The 20,682-nt window shown below is 33.3% G+C and overlaps 3 protein-coding genes across 3 annotated transcripts; 1 reads left to right on the top strand and 2 right to left on the bottom strand.

The window, feature by feature from the left end:
• Positions 1-68: 68 nt before the first annotated feature.
• On the bottom strand, positions 69-1,496 carry LOC128195289 (uncharacterized). Its single transcript, XM_052872529.1, has one exon. The coding sequence runs from the start codon at positions 1,494-1,496 to the stop codon at positions 69-71; it is 1,428 nt and encodes a 475-aa protein (XP_052728489.1).
• Positions 1,497-2,655: 1,159 nt separating this feature from the next.
• On the top strand, positions 2,656-8,381 carry LOC108332852 (mitochondrial arginine transporter BAC1). The gene is made up of 10 exons (XM_017568153.2): positions 2,656-2,990; positions 5,377-5,466; positions 6,599-6,700; positions 6,880-6,984; positions 7,060-7,158; positions 7,227-7,415; positions 7,540-7,638; positions 7,732-7,867; positions 7,953-7,986; positions 8,107-8,381. The coding sequence occupies exons 1-8, from the start codon at positions 2,892-2,894 to the stop codon at positions 7,864-7,866; spliced, it is 918 nt and encodes a 305-aa protein (XP_017423642.1). The 5' UTR covers positions 2,656-2,891; the 3' UTR covers position 7,867; positions 7,953-7,986; positions 8,107-8,381.
• A 6,656-nt stretch (positions 8,382-15,037) lies between these two features.
• LOC108340286 (squamosa promoter-binding protein 1) lies at positions 15,038-16,876 on the bottom strand. The gene is made up of 3 exons (XM_052872556.1): positions 16,771-16,876; positions 16,304-16,657; positions 15,038-15,350 (listed from the first exon to the last, which is right to left on the bottom strand). Exons 2-3 carry the CDS (start codon positions 16,627-16,629, stop codon positions 15,242-15,244), a joined length of 435 nt encoding a protein of 144 aa, XP_052728516.1. The 5' UTR covers positions 16,630-16,657; positions 16,771-16,876; the 3' UTR covers positions 15,038-15,241.
• Between the last annotated feature and the right edge of the window lie 3,806 nt (positions 16,877-20,682).

Raw genomic sequence — 20,682 nt, 5'->3', positions numbered from 1 at the left:
CCCCCCCCCCCCCCCCCCACATACTTGACTACCCCCAGGTCTTGAATTAATAATTGCAAAAACCATGTCTAGCTGTCTTTGTTCTCCACTTCTACTACTGCATAGGCAAGGGGTAGCATTTGATCATTTGGGTCCCTACCAACACCAGTGAGCAGCTCCCCCTTGTAATAACCTTTCAAAAAACATCCGTCTAAACATATAATGGGCCTACAACTGATGAAGCTATCTTTACAAGCTTTCAGACAAACATACATTCTTTGGAAGATTGAGTCACCATTATGAGAGTCAACTTTAATCTGCACTGTTGAACCTGGGTTACACCTCAACAGCTCATGTCCATAGTCGTATATTCTTTTATACTGTTCTTTGAAATCTCCTTCAACCTGTCTTGTGGCAATTAACTTTGCCCTTCGTGCCTTGGATATTGATACATTTGTATTCCATTTTCTTAATGCTTTAGTACGAATATCATTCACCCTTAAATTAGGATTGTCAACTAAAGACCTATCTATTTCTTGACTCAACCACTGAGCATTCATTAGTTTGATGTTAAGTTGCCTACTACAACCGTGAGTATCAATTATCTTCCTTAATTGCCAAATTTTGCGTGATGGCAAGTACCCACAGTAAGCTACCCATGGGCACTTACCTTGGCCACCCATGCAGCGCACCCTCACCCTACGCTTATCATTCTTCACAAATTTTAGATCCCTCCCAGCCTGAACAGCATACCTTCTAATAGCATCCTTAAAGTCTTCCTTCCCACTAAAAATGGTGCCCACTTCCCACTTGTAATCTGCCATGGACTTCTGTTTTGCATATTTTGAGAAACCACTCACAGATACTCTGTCCTCGTTGTCATCCTCCTCACTTGTACTGTTTTCAGGAGTTACAAGCATATCAGACTCCCAATCATCATCATCTGACAAACCCCTGCATTGTTGTTGGGTTTCTTGATCATTGTCTGCATCCACATATTCATCACCACTCAGATCATCCATTTCTGGTTCATCATCACTGTCTTCTTCAGTATGAACCTCCCCTCCATCCTCAATGTCCACTTCCAATTCTTCTTCAGTATGAACCTCCCCTCCATCCTCAATGTCCACTTCCAATTCTTCTTCATTTTCAACCTCCCTTCCATCCTCAATGTCCACTTCCACTAATTCATCATTTTCAAGCTCAACTTCATCCACATTATCCACTTCCACTACTTCTTCACTTTGAAACTCAACTATGTCCTCATTGTCAACCTCCACTGCAACCTCAACATCTTCTGCATCCTCCTTGTCATCCTCCCAGACATTTTCATTCTCAGCATCCTCCTTGTCACCCTCAACATGTGCTTCTCCTCCAACGCCACTACCCTCACCACTCTCTGCTGGACCTTCACGTAGGTACATAATCTCATTCTCATCATTTTCTACAATAGCTGGTTCTTCCACCCCATGCACAACATAGAGGTTCACTTTCCCCAAATAATTAGCCACCTTCATGCCACCTTCATCATGTTCATAACTCCTTTATCATCATCAAGCTTATGTAAAACATGTTGGATATTGTAATATAATTCTTTTACTTCCATGTAACCCAGATCTTTAAGTGAACCTAATACTCCAAAATAACACCATTTATCGGGATCTACGTCCCAATAAACTATCTCCCCGCCCATATACTTAAAGGGGACTTCTTTGATCAAGGTCCCACCATGATGGACCACAACCTGAAACATGTCATTACACATCCCTACCCGAACCCTGCAAATGCAAACGGGGACCACTAATTTAAGTTAAACTAATATCTATGGGACCACTATCAACCATCAAAACAAGACAACTTTTCACTCCTACTTAAACCCCCTATAAAGCGACAACAGTGATAACATATACAACAACTACATTTCATAAAATTATCAAACATAAACCCTAACCTGATTTGCGATTTCCAATTTGCGCTTCAGATTTGCGGTTTCCAATTCGCGCTTCAGATTTCAACACACTTCCTCCACAATGATAAATCCCAAATTACCAATTTCTCTGCAACCCAAACCCTAACCTCTGATTTCTTAACCACAGTAATATGCACACGTTTACCCTCTCACAGCTACGTATTACCCTCACACAGCCACGTAGCAAACTTTAGTCCACCCTGTCAGCTGGCCCGTTAAAAAATTAACGTCGTTACCAAAAAGGATTTAATTGCACACTTTTTACAAAAGTTGGGACCACATTGAACTTCTAAAAAAACGTAGGACCACATTGAACTTTTGGCCCCTTCGAGGGACCAAAAGAGGTATTAAACCTTTATTTTTTTAAATTTAGTCACCCTCTTGTACTTACGATCCCGTGATGGGTGTGGATTTATTTCCAAAGCTCGCTAATAATACAAAATAAATTTTTATTATCTAATAATTTATACTAAAAACATATATCTTATAAATTAAATACTTTGATTTAAGTGTCTTATAATAATTAAACTGACACAAATATCATAATATACTTCAATTAAACTATTTAATTTAGTACATATCTAATATCTAATGTTAGCATAAATTATTAAATACTTAAAATAAAAATGAAAGATGTATTAGAGATTTTAGACCTATTTAATTTTTATATATTTTTTAATTTTTTAAATACTCTTTCTCACCCTCAGCTGTGATGGTTTTTTCTTTTTTTTTTTTTTTCTGGTCACAGGGCTAGCATCACCATCCTTGTTTCGTTGAGAAACTGGCCTCAGAAACCTCAACAGTGTTTTCAGCTACCGCGGCATTAACTCTTACACACTCTGGCGGTCAACGATTAGCACGCGGAGATAATTGGTTCGGATAGTAACAACGAAGTTCGTATGTGTCTGATAGAACCAATTCTAGGTTCAAGCAAGTGAGAGTTATGGAGGAGATTTCAAGTTCAGGGTACAAGGAATATGTTGCTGGCTGTCTCGCTGGTGTTGCCGCTGTAGCCTCTGGCCACCCCTTTGACACCGTCAAGGTTAAATTTTTATCAACTTTTATTGACCCGTTTGGTTGTCATTAGCGCCTCCGTTTGATACAACATTATTGGATACTTGTCTTTTTTATTTTAGTGTTTTACTGTTCTGCCCAATGCTTGTTCTTGGCTGTTGAAAATGGTGTTTGGTACTTTTGTATGTTATGTAAGTTTGAAAATTAAAATGGGGTGCTCTAATTCAACTGTCCATTTTTCTGAGCAAGCATAAAACAATTTTAGATCTCAATTTTCCATAGAGTTCATTTTTCGTTGTCAATTTTTTTCGTGCTGAAACTTAATGTGGTTAGTTTTGTCATTGTTCATTGTTTATTGGTTGATTGAGACTGCCGTTAACTTTTAAGCGGGTATGGTATAAGGGATTGTGTTGAGCTTGTCAGTATTACTTAGCTTAACGACCAAGTTCTACTTTTCTTGGCCTTTTTACTGACAACTGCTGGTTTTTGAATAGGATGGTAAAAACGGTAACTTATGTTCTATTTAGGGATGACATGATGATCCAGATCTATTCTTGAACTGTTTGTCTAATTCATGTCCGGGCTTTATTTGTTAATCTTTCTAAATAATTTAAGCGTGTATAAGTATTATGATATTAATGGTGAAAAAAATGGTGGTTGTTACACTCATGAAATAAGCACATGATGAACACTGAAATTTGGTATTTAGGCACACCGATTAAGCAGAAATAACAGAAGTTGTCCGAGAAATGTAACAACTGTTATAGAGAATAACATTGTTTGAAGAACTTCCAAATACAACTTCGCCGCTAACCTTTTTTCTACTGGCTTTTCTATACGAATTTCCCTTAATTTCTCCTTCTCATTAAAACGGAATAACTGCCTACTATCGGATCTTATATACATCACTGAAGTAAACAATGCACATAGTTACAGGATGTAGCCACTCCTATTTTCTGCCAATCACTGCCCCTAATCTCATCATTACCGCCTATTGTAAAATCATCAATGTCAGAAAGTGTTATCCAAACTTGACATGTAATTGCTTTGATTCTGTCCATTGCTCCAACCTCCATGTGATTTCGAAGAAGCACCTCGGGTATTGAACTTCCATCCTGATGAAATGACACCTTTTGCAAGCAGTCCTACATTATTTTGTTGCCAATTAGAATTCTGCCCCCTAAATAGTCTACTGTCTATGTGTGATTCAGTCAACTCTTCTCTGTCTCGTGAATTTGGCTTGAATGTGGGATTGGAGATGAAAACTATGAATCTGGTGCTTGATCTCCGGTTTAAGTCCACCAAGGAAGTACCCTAAACATTACTCATTTTGTAATTTTTTATACTTGAGAGGAACCAAATCAAAAGTTTCAATGTAATTTCAATCTTGCAACCAAAGCCTTCTTAAAATTTCCAAAGTGAGATGCTCTTTGGTTTCTCTCAATAGGCTAAGTCAGTGTATCATTAGGCTTTCTATAATTGGCTAGCATGACCCTTTCATCCTACAATGTATTATGAACCGAAAAATACATTTATGCTCTTGTAATCCATACTTGGCTACGACTGGGAAGATTTACTCAACCTGTACTTCTAGGTCACAAGGTGGCGACTTTACCATTGTGCAGCTTATCCCCATAACAAATAATGAAGAAAATTATAGGAAGTTATATTACTTAGGTGATCTAGGAAAGAAACATAATGATTTTTCCATCTCCTTGGCATGTGAAAGTTGTTGCACTGCTTTCCTTTATCAATTTGTGTGCTTTTGTGATAGATAATGATAGTTAGGCTCCCCATGAGGGGCTCAAATGAACTTAACTGTCCCTCTCTGTCTCTCTTGCTTGCTCTGTATGTGTGTGATTAAATAATGTGGTATACGAGCAGGAACAAGACTATAGGAACAGAATGTGACTTGCAACTAAACACGGAATGACACTAACTCATATAATTATAACATACATAAATGTCATGCATGTAATAACTTGATCAGCAATATCATATATGTAAGCTAGAGAATATAATCCATATTTACAGAAATTTGCCTTACCCTTAACATTAGACTACTCAACTAATTCACTTTACGAGATAATATCAATAATAAGCTGTGAAAATGGTGAGATTTTCTGAAATTTTAAGTTTATGCAGCAGTGAACACAAACATACCTTATCTTGAACGATCTTCCTTGATCACATTTCTTTAGTTGCTGTAAGAAATCGGCCATACTTTTTGTCATTCTATTCGGTTCATGATCTTCTACAATGTTTTTATCCATCATACTTGTAACTATATCTATTTTAGTTTCTTCATTGCATGTTCGTGATTTTTGGATGGTTTTTATTGTATTTAATTATGTTTTAGTTATCTACTTTTAAAATTGTGGCCTATCAGTAAACTATTATTTCCCCATTAACAGGTGATGCTGCAAAAGCACAATGCAGAAGCACATATGATTCAGTACAGAAATGGATTACATTGCACTGCTAGGATATTAAAGACAGAAGGAGTATGGCTATTTGACTCAACTACCAAAGGATAAAAACAATGGGTTATTTATTCAAATTCATCATAAGCATATGAAACTACTGCTAAATTGTATCAATTCTTGTTCATATGCTTACTTATGTGTAAAAGCTGGAGGTCTAGTCAGGTGTAGTTTATCTTTACGAGGCATGTAGTGGATCCAGTACTCAATTCTATTTGGGTAATTTGGATTGAATATTATACTAATTGCAGGACCATCACATCATTTAATTAAGGGATGACCCCAGTTGCAACTGTGATCATGGCCATAAGAAACGAAGTTATTTGACCATCTGAAATTTGTGTCCTGTCTGTGGAAAGTTATGTTCCATGAGAAGAAATGATGTCATGTCTGAATCGGAGATTGTATTTCTTAGTACCTATTTATGTAATATTTTGTTAAGTATTTGTAGAAATCTTGCTATACTTGACATCACTTATACTGTAAAGTCAGAACTAAGAAGCTACATATGTTAAATCTACTATTTTCCTTTCTATTCTGTTCTGATGCTTTTTTCATTGTGACTTTTAACATTTTGTTTTATGATACGTTATTCCTCCAAAATTGAAGAGAGTTAGAATTTATGATCCCTGAGCCAAACTTTAGAAATGGGTTTAACTTGTAAAGTATGTCTTATTATACTGAAGATTTTAGGTGATAAGTGAAGTAAGATTAAATATACTTTATTTGGTCTTACATTGAATTGCTGTGTCCAAGAGTTGTTCTCCTAAAAGCTTAAGCTGATAGCTTGTTAGTTGGGGACCCAATCACGCAAGAGTGTATTGGCTTTAAGTGTAGATAGATAAGGCATGGACCCGTTTTGTGTTGAATTTCAATTTAATTATGAAGAATGGGTCCGAGGGACAATGGTGGAATTCTTGAACTTAGTCACAGAGACTGACATTATGTAAATGGGTAACTCTCCCAAAGGCATACAGAGATCCATATTATGCCAATGTGTAACTGTCTCAAAGGCATAAACATTAACTAGAGGTATATAAATGATTTAAATATGTCTAACAATATGTTATGTTTTTGCGTTTAGTTTTAATCATTGATGTCAAGGGAATTGACTTGAGAGTTTTTAAATGTAATTTTGTACTAACTCTTACAGATCAAAGGACTTTATAGAGGAGCAACATCATCTTTTGTTGGGATGGCAGTAGAAGGATCACTATTTTTTGGTATTTATTCCCAGACAAAAATGTACCTTCAGGTGTGCTTGTAATGGCTTAAATGATGTTTATCTTGATTTGACATTGCATCAATTAGCACACTCCTTATGAGATGAATTTTATAATCTTTTTAGTTTTGTGAGTATCATTTGTGATTTATCATTAATCTTAGTATGGCTTTAGTTCATATCTTTTCCTTTGTTTACCTAAACTAATCTAGGGGGGAGTTCAAAGTGGGGAACCACAGCCGCAAGTAATAATACCGTCTGCAGCTTATAGTGGTGCCATCATCAGTTTTGTGTTAGGTCCAACAGAGCTGATAAAGGTAAAGTGATCCTGTGCCATTGGTACCTTTATTGTCTCTAATAACCATACCAATTCAAAATTTGAATTTCTACAGTGTAGGATGCAGATACAAGGCACCGACTCTTTGGTTCCCAAGTCCAGTAGATACAGTAGTCCCCTTGATTGTGCTCTTAAAACAGTAAAAACTGAAGGGGTGAGAAAATTCTTTAACATTCTGCAAAACCACGATTAATGTGTTATACCTGACGGTATTCCCTTCAGGTGAAAGGAATTTTTCGTGGAGGTTGTACAACATTGCTTAGAGAATCTATAGGGAATGCTGTCTTTATGAGTGTCTACGAATATGTGCGTCATCAAATGCATTCAAATATCAAAGTTTCTTCATCCAATTACAGCAACCTGGTTGATATTGGAATCGGGATTGCTGCTGGAGGTCTTGGTGGTGTTGGTGTAAGCATCTTGATAACTAAACATGTTTTTTTCTACTGTAGTTGGCAACTACTATGCTATGTATATTAACCATACTGAAGCTTCTTTTGTTACTTTTTGTGATTTTTGTTGATTGTTATACCAGTTTTGGTTGACGGTTTTGCCTCTTGACGTGGCAAAGACTTTAATTCAGACAAACCCTGACAAAAACTGTCCAAGAAATCCTTTTCGGGTTTTGAGTTCAGTAAGCTCTCTAAATATTTCTACATTGTTTCTGTAATTGCCAATCATTTATATATTAAGAAAAACAATGTACCAAAAGTGGTTTTATTTGTAGGTCTACCAAAGGGCTGGATTTAAGGGGTGCTATGCAGGTTTAGGTCCTACTATAAGTCGAGCATTTCCTGCTAATGCTGCAACAATTGTCGCGTGGGAGTTAGCATTGAAAATGCTAAGCATAAGGCGTGACTAAGGTTGGTTCCTTTCAATTATGATATGATGACCTTTCTTTTCTGATACGCATCAAATGGTAATTCTTTTTGCATTATCTTTGTACAGTCTACCAAATTGCTGATCATACCGCAAATCTCAGGTAACTTTCACAAAAGCTATTTCTCACCCTAGCTAAGATTTGGAGAAGATAATGATTTAGTAGAATGCATTTTTTCTGGGGAAAAGTTTCTAATTTTCAATTTCTCTTTTCTTTTACTAGGACATCATTCAGCATTGCATTTGAAGCCGCTTATTTAATTCTTTTTTATTAGAGAGCTTGGTTAAAGAACTTGGAATCAGGGGCCTTGATTTTAGCTGTCCTCTACATGACTTTTACCCTCTAATTTTTTGGATAGAACATTTCTATCACTGGCATAAAATAATATTGTTAATAGCCATTGAAGTTGAATATTTTTGGAAGTGTATGGCATGGCCAAGGCAGAAAAACCCACCTTTTTGCACAATTAAACTATCAGTTTTATGATCTCTCTCCACAACATGAGTTCATACGTTTAATATAGATTAGTAATCTCACGTTTAGTAGAAAAAAAGACTTCATTCTGTTATGACCCACTTATTTGATTGATTAGTATTCTGGATTGGTCCAACTAAATCATTCCTTATCATAATTAAGAATGAGAAATGATAATTGTACATCTATCAATTCAGTCCATGTACCACAAATTGAAATTAAACTTATCATTCATGTAAATAAATTTAATTAGAGTTGATAACTGACTCAACGCGTTTAATTACATTACTCTAATACAAATATGGATGCAAACTTAAGAACACAAATATGTCATAAATGAGCTAAAATTATCAATCATTTAATTCGAAATAAACACAATACTCAACCATCATTTATAACCATAAGATCTATATTTTAAACGTGCTCAATAAATGTATTGAGAGGTAATCTTTTTAGTTTTTGTTAAAGGGTTATTTATCATAAGAGTTGAAGTAATAGGATGAGGGCATGGTTGAAAATGATCTTGACAACATTAGTATTGTTATTGGAGAATAAAATATTTTGCTTGTAAACTGTATATTAGAATATAATTTCGTATGATTGTATTTTCTTTTAATTGTAATTGTAGATTTTATTTTCTTTAAATTTGTAATTGTATTTTGGATTCGAAATTGAGTTTCAATTAGCAAATAAACCAAAGGCCAAGAAATTAAAGGACTCTTGGCCAAAGGACAAAGGTTTATCCAAAGCAAGACACGGAAAACATGGAGCAACCATGATATATGTAATTGAAATCTCGGCCTAATAAAGAGAATATTCTAGATCTCATTTGAATTTGAATTTTCATTTTATCCCTTAAATTTCACATGAATTTTGGCAAGTTCTTAGGCTAAAACCATTATTGTAAAGTTATTAAAATATGTTTTCAGTGGCCTAGCAATATGACAATTCCAATTCTTGAAATAAAGTTTTTAGCCTATGACATTAAAAAATGTTACAAATTTAGCTACAATGTAGATACAACAATAATTGATTGCTCAGAACTTTTTAATGATATTGCTCTTCCACCTAAAATAAATACATAGCCATGAGTGGTCAAACCTTCTATGTGTAATCATGTGATTCTTTATTCCATGTTAATATCTTAGAACTTTCTTTACAGTTTTTCAATGTTCTATTAGAGGGTTCCTCTTAGCATTCTAGTTGTATGGCTTATGTCTAATTGAGTTTAGATCTAGGCATACATAATTTTTTCCATTTGTTTTTATTCCAAGTGATTCTTAAAATATTGAACACGAGTGATATTGAACATTTTTCTATTTTGAACATTTATTTTACTTTATTAATAAACCTAACAATCTTTCTTATATATTTCAAAATGTTTAGTTAGGTCCCAGCTCATGTATAGTAGTTCAAAACAACTAATTTATTCCTCTTTCATAACTCCTTAATGTTACTTCTTGTGGTTACTCTATAATAGGCTCATTTTGAATCATGAGTTCATTTTGTGTTGCTTTTGAATCATGATGTTTGGATCCAAGAAAAAAAAGTAAGAAGTGAAAAAAATCTAAAAATAAAAGTTTGTGAATGATTTAGTTAATACAATAAATTTAAAACAATTTATAAAATAAACAATTATCTTTAAATTGATTATAATTGAATAATAAATTACAATTTTATTATTATTTTATATTTTTAATAATATTATTACTATTATTTTTCTTAATTTTTTTGTATTATTTTATAATTTTTTTATATTATTATTATGTTATTATTTTATTTTTTATATTATATAATTAATTATGTTGGGTGAAACATGACTTAATCGACTGTGTATATAATGTAATCTAATATGATTGTTCAAAATTGTAATCTTTTTATAGTTTCATCCATAGAAATCATGTTGAGATAAACTGAAAGAGTCTATGGAGATAAAATAAATTGGGAAGTTAATCTTTTGATACTCGCGTATATCAAGCTATACAAGTACAACATCAATGTAGTTTAGGATAATGATTACAAGAATACTTAAGAAGTGATATGAGAGAGTGAAAAATGAAGGAAATGAAGATAAAATCTGTGAATAATTTTATTGATATAAAAAAGGATTAAATATGTCTTTCATATTAAATTATTTTTAAAAATTGTATTTCATTTGAACTATATACCAATTTCGTTCTTACATTTTATAAAAGTTATGTAAAATATTATTTTGAACAAATAACACGACCAGTGAGGACATTCAACTACAATTTTTTGAGATATTAGACTACTATTAAAAACTCAGTCTATCAAGACATAATATAAAATAATCATTTTCGATTACGGTTCAAAATTTTAGCATATAATTTCTAATGGTTATGGTTCATAGAAACCATAACTTTCTTTTATTAAAATAAACTACATAGGTCACTGCTACAAGAACAATGGGAAAGTAAAGGCACCTCCTTAACATAGGTTACGTTTTTTCTATGTTAACTCGTATATTTGCACTAGTGCATGTGATTAAAAACTTAGAAAAGATTTGAAAATTTGTAACTTTTTTCTTTTCTGATTTCAATAAGCTTACAAAAAAGAATACAAATAGTATCTTCTTGACATTTATTATGTCATTATCACCTTAAGGTTGCCTTTCCACATATCATAATCATTTACTATTAACCATGGACTTCAATGCGAGAAATCACTTGAAACGGAGAAGCTATCCTTCCTATCATTATCATATCTAATTTTGTATCATGCTCCATGTTTAACATATAAATCCACCATAAATGGGTCTGAACTTACCCATTTATTTTAAGAGAATATAAATAAAAAAATAATTCATTTTGACTTCAAAATAAGAAGAGATATTTTTACTCGAAATTAAGATCTTAAAAATAATAGTGAGAAACTCTTATTGAGAATATACCAATTTCATCTCTTATTGTTTGCAGCCAAAATTTTCATGTAAATATCAAAGTTTTATTATTTTTATTAATGTCAGAAAAAAATTGTACCTCAATATTAAAAGTGATGAAAAGTGAATATTGGATTCAAACAATAAGAGATGAAATGAATGCATTAGAAAGAAACTCAACATGATAAATTATGAAAAAAATCAAGAGATAAAATTGTTAGGGTTAAAAGTTTTCAAAACTTTGGACTAATTTAGTCCTTCATCTTTAGAACAACGTGAATTTAGTTCTTTTAACCAAACTTTTTTAAGTTTATTTGAGGTTTCAAATGTATTTTTCAACTAACATTGAAGAAAAAAATATGTCAAATAGTGTAAACAACTTAAATACTATCATGAAATGCGTTTGAAACGTCAAATAAACTTAACAAAATTTGGTTAAAAAGACTAAATCCATACATTTCTAAAGTTGAAGGACTAAATTGGGTCAAAGTTTCAATAAGGAACTAATTCCAATTTTTAATTAAAGTTATGAGACTAAAAACATATTTAATCCAAATAGTTATAGGGTGCAAAAGGATATTTACAAAAAATATAAGTCATATAAGGCAATATACATGTATAAATACATTACAAAGGGATGCATTAAAACTTGTAGGAATTGGCTATGATGAGACATTTTCTCTTGTAGTAAAGATGGATATAGTTCAATTTGTTCTCTATTAGAACATTTTAATTAGGATTTATATCCACTAGGGCAAAAACACTTTTTATAGCAACATTTTATACCAGTTGAAATTCATCATGTACAAAAAGTGGTGCGGTGGTAGAAAATCATGAAATTTGTTAACGTAAACATTTTATGGCTAACATCTTAAGTCCTTATCATTATAACTTGACTTAAATTGTTTTTTGTGTAGATATTCGATAATGCATCTCCGATGGAGCAAGAGGTCCTGAAAGATTATCAGAAGCATTAGGATGTATTTCTTTTAAGTGTTTTTAGATGATGTTAGGTAAATATTATATGTATTATTATACATTGAGGTTAGGAACTATTATTTGGTGCGTAAATAATTGGAAGTATATTGATTATTTTGTTCCTTGTATATATATCTAGATTGTATTTTGTGTTTGTTTTAGGATTGAATTTTATGCAGGTTTGTATTGGATCGTCGAACATACAAACTTGGTATTGGAAAAAAAAGTCACTCTTTATACCAGTTGTAACATTAACCGGTACAAAGAGTTATGTTTTTCATATCGATTAAAGTCATACCCGATGTAAAAAGTCAAACTTTTTATATTGGTTGGAGCTCTAATCGGTATAAAAAGTTTTGATCATATACAACTTTATCCCTCTTCTAGTGAACTTTCTTTATCAGTTTCAGAATTGGTATAAAAAGTGTACTTTTTATACTGGTTTCAGAACCGATATAAAAAGTAGAATATTTTCTATACTCCTGCTTCTATATGGTTTGAAAACCTGTATAAAACACTTTTTTTAATTTGTATAAAAATGATTTTTTGGCATAATGACCAATCAGATGAGAACAATATCTTCCTTGGTGAAACTTTAGAGCAATAAATTTACATGAAGAGTTTTGTCAAAGTTTTGAAACTCATAGTATAAGGAATAGTTATACCTCATAAAGAAGATCTTGTATGGTCTTAAGTAATCTCCAAGGTATGGTTGGAGAGATTTAGGTAATAAATTGTTTTCTTATGATATAAAAAAAATTCAAGGAGAAGATACTATATTCATAAAACATTGCTACAATTAAATTTGTTCTATTACTAGTCTATGCGGATAATATGATTATGGAAGAAGAGATGAAACAAATAATTCTTTTAAAGAAAAAATTGCTAGTTATTTTGAAATGAAAAACTTGAAAAAATGGAAGTATTTTTTCATAATAAAAATTGCTTATTTAAATGAAATTTTCATCTACAAGTATATGCTTGATCTCCTCAAAGTAACACTTAAACTAGGATGTATAATCTTGAGAATTCCTTTTGAATTGGATCATAAAGGTAAACATGAAGATAATTATTCCATAGAAAATAGTCAATATCAAATATTGATATGAAAACTAATTTATCTATCACACATAAGATTATACATTAATTATTTACTTAGTGTGGTAAGCCAGTAATACCATCCAAGAGAAAAACACGTACAAGTCGTTGAACTATGTTTGGTACTTTAAGTTAAGCACAAGACAAAATACTGTTTAAAGAAGAAGACACTATGATCCTAAATATATATGCTAATACAAAATATTTAAGTTATGTTAAATCTATATGATCCAATTATGAGGTTTATGCCGAGGTCGAAAAAGGCGGAGAGATGTAGAGGTCGAAATGTTCAAGATATATGGGGTCCGAACAAGACGAAGTTATCAAGACTAAAAAGTTGATAGATTTCGCAATTATGAGGTTGAGGCCAAGAGGTTGAGGCCGAGTGGGAGAGGCCAACATGAAGAGGTTGATATGTTGAGGTCAATATGTAGAGGCTTATATGTTGAGACTGAGAGGTTGAGGCTGAGAGGTTGAGGCCAAGACATAGAGGTTGAAACCGATAGGTTGAGGCCGAGAGGTTGAGGCCAACAGGTTGAGGCCGATAAGTAGAGGCTAAGATATCAAGGCAAAGAGGTTGAGGTTGATACGCAGAGGTTGAACAAGGCCGAGATGTGCTGAGGCCGAACAAAGCCGAGATATGGTAGAGGTCGAATAAGGTTGAAATATGTTAAAGGTTGAATAAGGTCCAGATTGCATGAAAGTCCTTTTGCATTGTCATTAGCATGGTCATCTCACTAGAGGGATTTCCAACTTCTCTTGTACTTGTTATCTTACTTCTCGTAGGCATCATGTAACACTTTCTTCACAATTTATATCTCAGCCCCACAATGAATACTAATTTTTCTTACAAGGCTGAGATTCCTTATGAAGACCCTTCAAGTTTTTCTAGGGCTTGGAGGTAGTTTTAGACCGAGAAAAGGTGTGATTCCAACTTCATGTCTTCCACCCGAGATATTCTAGGTCTTTGTCTTTTCAAAACCGAGAGGAAGTATGCTTACAGAAAACACTCTAATGTCCAAGTTAGTCAAGTGTTTCAAATAGCAGTTAATGATGTAAATAATGAAAATAAATATTTACCTCGATGATTTTATTATTTATAAGACAATTGGGTCTAGGTGACTTAGTGACCCATTTATCTCATGAGCAAGTTATTTGATCTAGATTATGCTAAGTTACAAGTAGTACGTCATTAGCTTTGGTAGTCCGAAAGGTAATTGGATAAGTCGACTTATAGTCAAATAGTTTACCATTAGTGGTGGTAGGTAACACATAATCTTGGTAGACAATACATAATTCTCAATAGACGACATGTAGTTTTGATAAGTAATACCTAGCTCTCGATAAGCAACACCTCAACTGTGTTCTATTCTAAATTATCTTAAAACAAAATCAATATTGATAAGAACGAGGAGTAATTAGCTTTATATAATATAATATATATCTAAAGCATTAATCTATATTTCAAGTGCACCCTAACAAAATTTAATGAAAGAAAAGATATATGACGTGAATAATAAATATGTTTGAAAAAGGAATTGGTTTGTATCACTATCTCTTTTTCGCTGACATAACTAAGATATTTTCCTCTCCTCCAAATTTGTCCGTATTGGAGGAACTAAAATCTCCTCAACTATTATTTTTCAACCAAACACATGGACCTCAATTAAAATCCCTGTATTCCATTTTTCTCAAGCCAAAATATAGTAAAATTTGATGTCATTAATCATCCATAGTTGTAACTTACAACAGCAACAATCGTAGCATATGAAAATATTGACAGAAGATAGAGAGCATGTTTAGAGGCCAGCAAGAATGATTTGAGTTTCAAGATCTCAACGGGAAATTTTATTTCAATCACATGCTTGCCTCAAGGTTTATTAATGTTCATCGTTCAAAAAGAAGAAATTAATCTCCACGATAGTCAACTGCATTTTTGCGTCGCCTCTCGTTATGACCAACCAACCGTGTTCTACAACTCCTTTTCGATTCATCAAATTCAGACAGTTCATGGAATCTGAAAAACAGAATTTTTGAAGAAAAGTTAGTTTCTGCAATCTAGAACAATACATGTTTTTCAGTTGATTTACTTTACACCATGCAGGACAGGATCAAATACTCCCTATCATCTAGAAGAGGGTTAGTGTAATTATACTATCAATGCATCAAAACTGAAGAACAACTCTTGTTTTGATAAAATGGGTGTTACCCTAAATCATGTTTTGTCAACAATATGCCACTGGTTAAAATTAACCAATAAAACCCAATGAGTTTTGTCAACCTTTAAGTTCAAAACGGTGATTCCAAATCTAAAAATGATCAAAAGTAAAAGTTCGATCCATCCTATTGTATTGGTAAACATCATTCAGAAGAAGAAAAATATATCTAATATCTAGTTAAGATATATATTGACGAATATAAATAGCTGGCCACCTAGAGAAAAATGTTTTGACTCCATTGAGCATATTAATTTCGTCCTTGGATTTTAATTTTCTATAATGTTATAAAATTTCACATTCTATAATCAGGGTAATGTGGAGAATCCTCAATGGCCAAGTTTCTTTTTTTTTTCCATTTTGAGTCGCTAAATCTTTCTTGAAAACACAGCAATACAAAGGAACTGTTTATTACAGCCAAGTTTGGTAAATAATTGAAGGAAGAAACAAAAGAAGCAGAGAGTGAGGCTTGGCAAAAGACTCAACAACACAAAGCCGAAGCACATCTTTCATTTCCCCTCCAATCATGCCCCATATTCAAATTGAAGGGTTTTCTTTTCTCCCTTCCTCAAACTAACTAGGGCTGCTTGAAAAGATATAGATATAACTAACAAAATTCTAATCAAACCATTTTTCCCTCAGGCAGTTCACAGCTAAGATTAAGTTTGAATAAAAGATATGCAGACAATAAATATAAAGGCATAATCAGATTCACAAAATTCATTCTGCTTCAAAGAGATTAGGGTTTCAGGACCTGCTACATTGTTGGCAAAACCTTTGTTGCAGCCCTGCCATGTGTACGGAATGAGCCTTGGCATGGTACTCACAAACCTTGTGTCTTCTGTGATACTGCTTAGCTTCACTTAGATCAGCATCACAGTTATCCACCTGACAAGAAGGTGGCATTGAGCCTCCAGCTTTCGACCCTTTCTTTCCATAGAGATCTCTCATTACTCTCTTATTCCTCCTTCCATCGTCTCCTAAAACCGTCTCAGCCTCTTCCTCTTCTTCTTCTTCTTCGTCTTCCTCCTCCTCGCTGTACCTCAAGACTCTCTTTCCCTCAGACCTGCTTGCGTCCATAAATTCCTCAGAGATCCAGAAGAAAGTTCTGAGAAAAAAAAAAGACTCAGGAGTTACATATGGAAGACATGACCATAAATATTTGATATAAATAGTAAAAACCAGAAGGGTAAATAGGATATGAGAGAAATTGGTGAGGACCACATAGGGTCTTGGTTTTGGTCTCCATTTTTCTGTTGACAACTAGGGGTAACAGTAAAAGGTCGGAAACAAAAAGTAGATAAGCCATAGGTATGTAGTATGTACGATTGAAGAAAACCTAGCCAGTAATACAGACAAAACAAACCCTTGTTCTTCACTCTTCTTAATTTACCTTGGACTTTTCTTACACAAGAATTTTGAAAAGATATCGATAGCTAAGTCATTGAGCAACGCTGATTCTTTTTGGAGAAAAAAACACGTGCCTTGTGAAATGGACTAGTGGTTCACAATTGTCCAAGTCCTCACATCACCCCCCATTGAACACTCATTAATTTCCTTCCATGGTGGCTATACCTCTCACCCTCAACCACTAAAGAATCTAAGAAAGAAAATCAAGGGCAAAAGACAGCAATACATTTCCTTACTCTCATAAAGTTTGTACTTTTCTAAACTTGATTTAAAGATCTAATTATTAGTTATTAAGGAGAAGTAAAAATTGAAGTAAACCACCTTTCCCTTAAAGGAGAACTCAATATTTTTTAACGGAAAACTTTTTGAGGTCTTTCCAACTTTGTGACATTGTTTCTAGGCGGCTCTTGCTGTCATATTTGGAAAACATTTCTCAATACCAGTGAAAAAAAAAACAGTATGAAGAAAGAAAATAATAATATTAATAATCATATCACTCCCCTTTCCATTGTAGGGTCCAATCATACATGTTGGAGACAATAAATAAAGCAAACCAAAACGTCACTGTATATAAAAATTGAAGTGTGGATGTATTAAAGAGTGTTTTCCTGAATGTGGACAAAATATTTCTCATCTGGTTACCAAACAAGGTAATTAATAAACTGATTAGTAGGTAGCAGCAGAAGCGTTGGTTGATTTATCTCTCTCTCTATCTCTGTTACGTTAGTCCTTTTTTCTTTTTGGGTCAATGATGACAGTCCTTTACTGGTTCTCGTTGAGAGGAAAGTGTGGTGGGATGAAGAGTGGGCATAGATTCCATTCTCGACTATATCTTTCATTTGCATTATTGTAAGGAAATACTGTGATTGGTGTAAATTGATTTAAAGCGCTTTGGTTTGGCCCTATATGCTTACTCCACGTGTTACGTACGAATGTCTAGAAGTAGAACTCAACTATTGGATGCTTTTGGATTTATTATAGTTTCTCTCCACATATTTTGCGATCAAATTTAGCGCAGGTGTGCTGTTAGTCATCATCATTTTATTCAACCTGTGACATATAACAACAAATATGTTTCTTATAATTATCTTTCTATACTTACTATTCTCAGTCTCATATTTAATGTTATACCAGCTAGACCTAGCTCTCTATGCACAATCCTATTACCAAAATATACTCACATGTAATAATATAAAGGTTTAATTGCTTCCTTTGTCCCCAGTTTGGTTGAATTGTGTCAAATTCATCCTTATTTTTAAAAAAGTTTCATTGTCGTCCTCACGTGGTATAAAAGTGTCAATTGAATCCAAACATAGAAAAAATTTGTGTCAAAGTAGTCATTTTTCCTATAGATATAGAAAAAATGACTACTTTGACACAAATTTTTTCTATGTTTAGATTCAATTGACACTTTTACACCATGTGAGGACGATAATGAAACTTTTACACCACGTGAGGACAACAATGAAACTTTTTTAAAAATGAGGATGAATTTGACACAATTCAACCAAACTGGGGACAAAGGAAGCAATTAAACCTAATATAAATTTCTTCTGTGTTACTACTTGTTATTATATGATGCTATTATATGGAGGTAACTACATATTTAATATTTATAAATTCATATATGTATTTTTTATCTTCAAGTCAAAAAACTCTATCATTAACCCATAATTATTATTTATTATTGTACAATAACTATTACATTAAAATATTTGACTTTTGGACTTTAAAATCGACAAATTTTCTAAATAAATAAACAACAATGTTTAATTTTATTTCATTTAAGTTTATTCTAAAGAAACTATATCGTAAACTTAAATGCTTTTATTATTCTTTGCTACATCCCAACTTTTTCATATACATAATTCCACATTGAACTTGTTCATTTTATTAACAATTGAGTTTTCACTTCTTTTCATGGTCAACTTATCTTTTTATTGTGGTTGTTTTGATTTTCACCTTGGCTAACTTCTCAGTAACCTTAACCCACTTGTTATTGATCTTGAGTGACTTCTTATTAACGATGATCAACTTCTATTGACCATGATCGACTTCTCAATAACTATTTTCCTCTCTACATCTTCATCTTCAACTTCTTCATTCGTTGAGATCTTCTCCATGCTAGTGACGAGCATATGTCTCAAATTCCCAATCTTTGATCACAACGTGTCGAGTTCCTTCGGTGTTTCTTCCAATTGCTTCGCTGAACGATATTGTCTTGCAGGCGGCTAAACTCATTGCTCTTCTTTATGGGCCCGTGGGCCAGCATCTTTAATCAGTTGAATAAAACCTACAATTTCAACTTCATATTTTCTGCAACAACTCACACTTGATGCTTGTTAAATAAAACACACTCAACCGCTGCACACACAGTCAAATATTTTCGTTAGAGAAAATAAACGCGCGCTGCACTCCATACTATAATATATTTCTTTCTGCAAAACCGAACCCCTTGCACTACAAATATTTTTCTCTCTCTTTGATAAACAAAAAACTTGCTCCACTCTAATATATTTTTCCTAATAAAACTGCTGGAATACTTTTTCAGTCATATAAAATGGTTTTAAATAGCCGTAAACATGACACAGACCGTGGGCCTTTATAAGATAATAATAACAACCTAAAATAAAAACTATATAATATCTATCTCTAATTCACTCTTTATTTTCTAAATAAAAATCGCGTTACGTAAAACGCACAACAACAACAAAAAAATATTAAAAAATAAATCTTAATATTTTTAAGTTTATTCAACAAAACTCCTCCATAAACTTTAAAATCATCCTTCCTTCATCCCGATCAACTTTCTTAATTCCTGAAACGATGTGTAGGTAATGGCTTCATGAATATATCAGTTATTTGATTTTTGCTTTCTATGTGTTCAAGTTCCATGTTCCCTTCCTTTACCTCTTCCCAGATGAAATGAAAACGGACATCAATATGTTTGCTCCTCTTGTGATTGAATGGGTTCTTTGCGAACTCAATTGTCGATCTATTATCTACTTGGGTCAACACCTTTTCTTCTTGCATTATCTCCAGATTCTTCAACAGGTTTCTCAATCAGATTGCATGTCAGGCACTCCAAGATGCTGCCACATATTCAGCCTCACACGTTGATAATGCAACAATAGGTTGTGTCTTTGAGAGCCAAGTAAATGTTGTATCTCCCATAAAGAAGACATAACCAGTTGTGCTCTTTCATTCATCCACATCTCCACACCAGTCGTTGTTTGAGTACCCACTAAGCTAGTAGTTATTCGACTTAGTATACCATAATCCAAAAGACATAGTTCCCTTTACATACCTTAGTACCCGCTTCAATGCTTTCTAATGAGAATATCTTGGCTCTTCCATAAAACGACATATGACTCCCACACTCAACATAAGGTTTGGCCTTGTGTTTGTTAAGTACCTAAGACTCCCAATCAAGCTTTGATACCTGCTTGCATCAACATGATCCCCTTCTCCATTTTTTGATAGCTTTGTGTCAGGTTCCATTGGAGTAGAAATTGGATTGCACTTGATCATCTTTGCCTTTTTCAATATATCTTCAGCATACCTCTTTTGAGACACAAAAATTCCTATTGAGCTTTGATTCACCTCTAGACCCAAAAAATATTTCATCATGCCTAGATCGGTCATTTCGAACTCCCTCTCATCACTTCTTTAAGTTCTTCAACCAGCTCGGCTTTACTTCCCATGAAAATCAAATCTTCTGCA

The sequence above is a fragment of the Vigna angularis genome, chromosome 1 (genome assembly GCF_016808095.1).
Source record: "Vigna angularis cultivar LongXiaoDou No.4 chromosome 1, ASM1680809v1, whole genome shotgun sequence".
Taxonomy (NCBI): Eukaryota; Viridiplantae; Streptophyta; class Magnoliopsida; order Fabales; family Fabaceae; genus Vigna; species Vigna angularis.
This window is presented reverse-complemented; position numbering and strand designations above follow the sequence as displayed.

Bases quoted from the DNA above. Each gene is read 5' to 3' on its own strand.
- LOC128195289 (XM_052872529.1), bottom strand. From the start codon at position 1,496: ATGAAGGTGGCTAATTATTTGGGGAAAGTGAACCTCTATGTTGTGCAT.
- LOC108332852 (XM_017568153.2), top strand. From the start codon at position 2,892: ATGGAGGAGATTTCAAGTTCAGGGTACAAGGAATATGTTGCTGGCTGT. The intron at 5,467-6,598 runs GTATGGCTATTT...TAACTCTTACAG, and splicing joins GGATATTAAAGACAGAAGGA to ATCAAAGGACTTTATAGAGG. The intron at 7,639-7,731 runs GTAAGCTCTCTA...TTTTATTTGTAG, and splicing joins CTTTTCGGGTTTTGAGTTCA to GTCTACCAAAGGGCTGGATT.
- LOC108340286 (XM_052872556.1), bottom strand. From the start codon at position 16,629: ATGGACGCAAGCAGGTCTGAGGGAAAGAGAGTCTTGAGGTACAGCGAG. The intron at 15,351-16,303 runs GTCCTGAAACCC...TCTGTTTTTCAG, and splicing joins TTTTGCCAACAATGTAGCAG to ATTCCATGAACTGTCTGAAT.